At 39.0% G+C, this 2340-nt stretch overlaps 1 protein-coding gene across 1 annotated transcript; it reads left to right on the top strand.

The window, feature by feature from the left end:
- The first annotated feature begins 266 nt into the window (after positions 1–266).
- Positions 267–1326, top strand: LOC128736170 (microfibril-associated glycoprotein 4-like). The gene is made up of 2 exons (XM_053830652.1): positions 267–1156; positions 1212–1326. The coding sequence occupies exons 1-2, from the start codon at positions 267–269 to the stop codon at positions 1324–1326; spliced, it is 1005 nt and encodes a 334-aa protein (XP_053686627.1).
- The last annotated feature ends 1014 nt before the right edge of the window (positions 1327–2340 follow it).

Here is a 2340-nt window from a genome sequence, read left to right as displayed (position 1 = left end):
ATATCGCGAGGGGCGTACAGCACCACCCGCCGCGTTATACAAATATTTACTGTATATTTTCATAACCGCAGGCAGAAACAACCGCAAGAGTTTTTGCCACTATCACAAATTTTTGTCGCATATAAAAACTAGCAGCTAGCGTAAGCATAATTCAGTTGCATTGACGATCATCGTTTCAAAACGTTTAAAAAATGGGTCGTGTGTACACGTTTTTCATAATTTCCCTACTGTTCTTTGTTCAGTTTGCAATAACTGTAGAAGTAACAATGGTAGCAGTTCCTCCAGCAGTGGAGTCAAAGGACGGAATCGGTTTCGAAGTTTTGCTTGCCAAACTAGATTATCTGGAATACAAATTTATGGAACTCGAGTACAATATAAAAGAGCAAAACGAATTGTTGGAACAAAACCACGCTGATCTCACGAAGGACAATGAAGGAATGACATGGATGGTGACGCGCTTAGATGAGGCCTTAACACGGAATTTTACAAAAATGTTAAACCAATCATGGCAAATTTTGCAGCTGCAAAAAAGCTGCTCAAACCACGAAAGTTTGCGCAAGGAAATTTTCAACTTAAAACCAATAAAAGGACCGTCTGATAGTGTTCGAATGCTGTTCGATTTACACCAGTCTAAACTCCGAGGTCCTTACGACTCCTGTTCGGCCGTACCGACTAAGACAACTGGTAAGTACTTACTTCAACCGTTTACGGAGGATGAACCATTTGTAGCCTATTGTGAACAAACAAAATTCGGTGGCGGCTGGCTGGTGATTCAACGTAGATACGATGGTTCAGAGGACTTCCTTCGTAACTGGACCGATTACAAGTATGGTTTCGGTGAAGTTGATAAGGAATTTTGGATCGGTTTGGAATTGTTGTACAAGTTGACTTCATCGAAAACCTATCAGTTATTAGTAGAGCTGGAAGACTTCAAAGAGAACTACAAATATGCTAAGTTTTCCGAGTTCGAAATCGGAAGCGAAGCAGAAAAATACGTACTGAAAAAAGTGGGCACTTACTCAGGAACTGCGGGCGATTCACTTACTTACCACAAAGGCATGAAATTCAGTACAGTGGACAGCGACAACGATGCGTCGTCTAACAATTGTGCCGAAAAATACACTGGTGCCTGGTGGCATAACGACTGTCACTACAGGTAAGTACTCTTTTTTAATTTTGAATATGTCGTGATGTATCGATTTTGTTTTCAGTAATCTTAATGGAAAGTTCATGAACGCAGACGATTCGAAATCGATTTCATGGTATAATATTAATAATAGCTACCAGGGATTAAAATATGCCCGAATGTTGATTCGTGAAGTGTAGATTGGTTAGATGAAGTGAAGCTAGATGAGATACTCAATTTACATAACGCAAAAACAAAAATACAGTTTTTTTTTAACATACCCCCCCCCCCCCCCGGCTAACCATAAGTAGCTTCATCATAAAAACAACAATCAGGTACCAGCCTATGTATAATTTTGTATCTAATCTCCATCAGTCTAAATCGATTCACTGTTTTACAACACCAACACTTCCTTTCTTCGTTTTGCAACTGTTTTGCCTTTCTACTATATGAAAATATAGTATAAAGCTATAGGAAGCACTCGAAAAACCGAAAATCGAAAGAAAGCCTTGCGGGACGAATGTCATATACCACTCAGTTTCGACTCAGGTTCAAAAACTGAGCATTTTCTGTATGTGTGTGTGTGTGTGTGTGTGTGTGTGTGTGTGTGTGTGTGTGTGTGTGTGTGTGTGTATGTGTGTGTGTGTATGTGTGTGTGTGTGTGTGTGTGTGTGTGTGTGTGTGTGTGTGTGTGTGTGTGTGTGTGTGTGTGTGTGTGTGTGTGTGTGTGTGTGTGTGTGTGTGTGTGTGTGTGTGTGTGTGTGTGTGTGTGTGTGTGTGTGTGTGTGTGTGTGTGTGTGTGTGTGTGTGTGGAACGCTTTTGATTGAGCCAACATTTCTGGGAGATGGCTGGACCGATTTTAATGATCTTAGTGTCAAATGAAAGGTCTAGGTGTCCCATTGTTCGCTATTTAATTTCATACTGATCGGACTTTTAGTTCAAAAGTTATGTATAAAAATACGAAAAATAATGGACTTCATTATCTCATAGGTCCCTTAACCGATTTGAACAAATCTGATTGCATATGAAAGGGGAGTCTTTCAAAACCTTAACTTCAAGATTTCATGATAAATGGGCTTATAGTTTGAAAGTTACATAAAGAAATGTGAAAAAAAATGTATTTATAACTGCTATTTGTTGCATATAAGCATTAATTCAATAGGAAACATCCTAAAATTTATTATCATTTGAAAGTTACTGTTGAGATCTATAA

This window comes from Sabethes cyaneus, chromosome 2 (assembly GCF_943734655.1).
Source record: "Sabethes cyaneus chromosome 2, idSabCyanKW18_F2, whole genome shotgun sequence".
Classification (NCBI taxonomy): domain Eukaryota; kingdom Metazoa; phylum Arthropoda; class Insecta; order Diptera; family Culicidae; genus Sabethes; species Sabethes cyaneus.
Note: the sequence above shows the minus strand (reverse complement) of the source record. Positions and strands in the feature narration are given on the sequence as shown.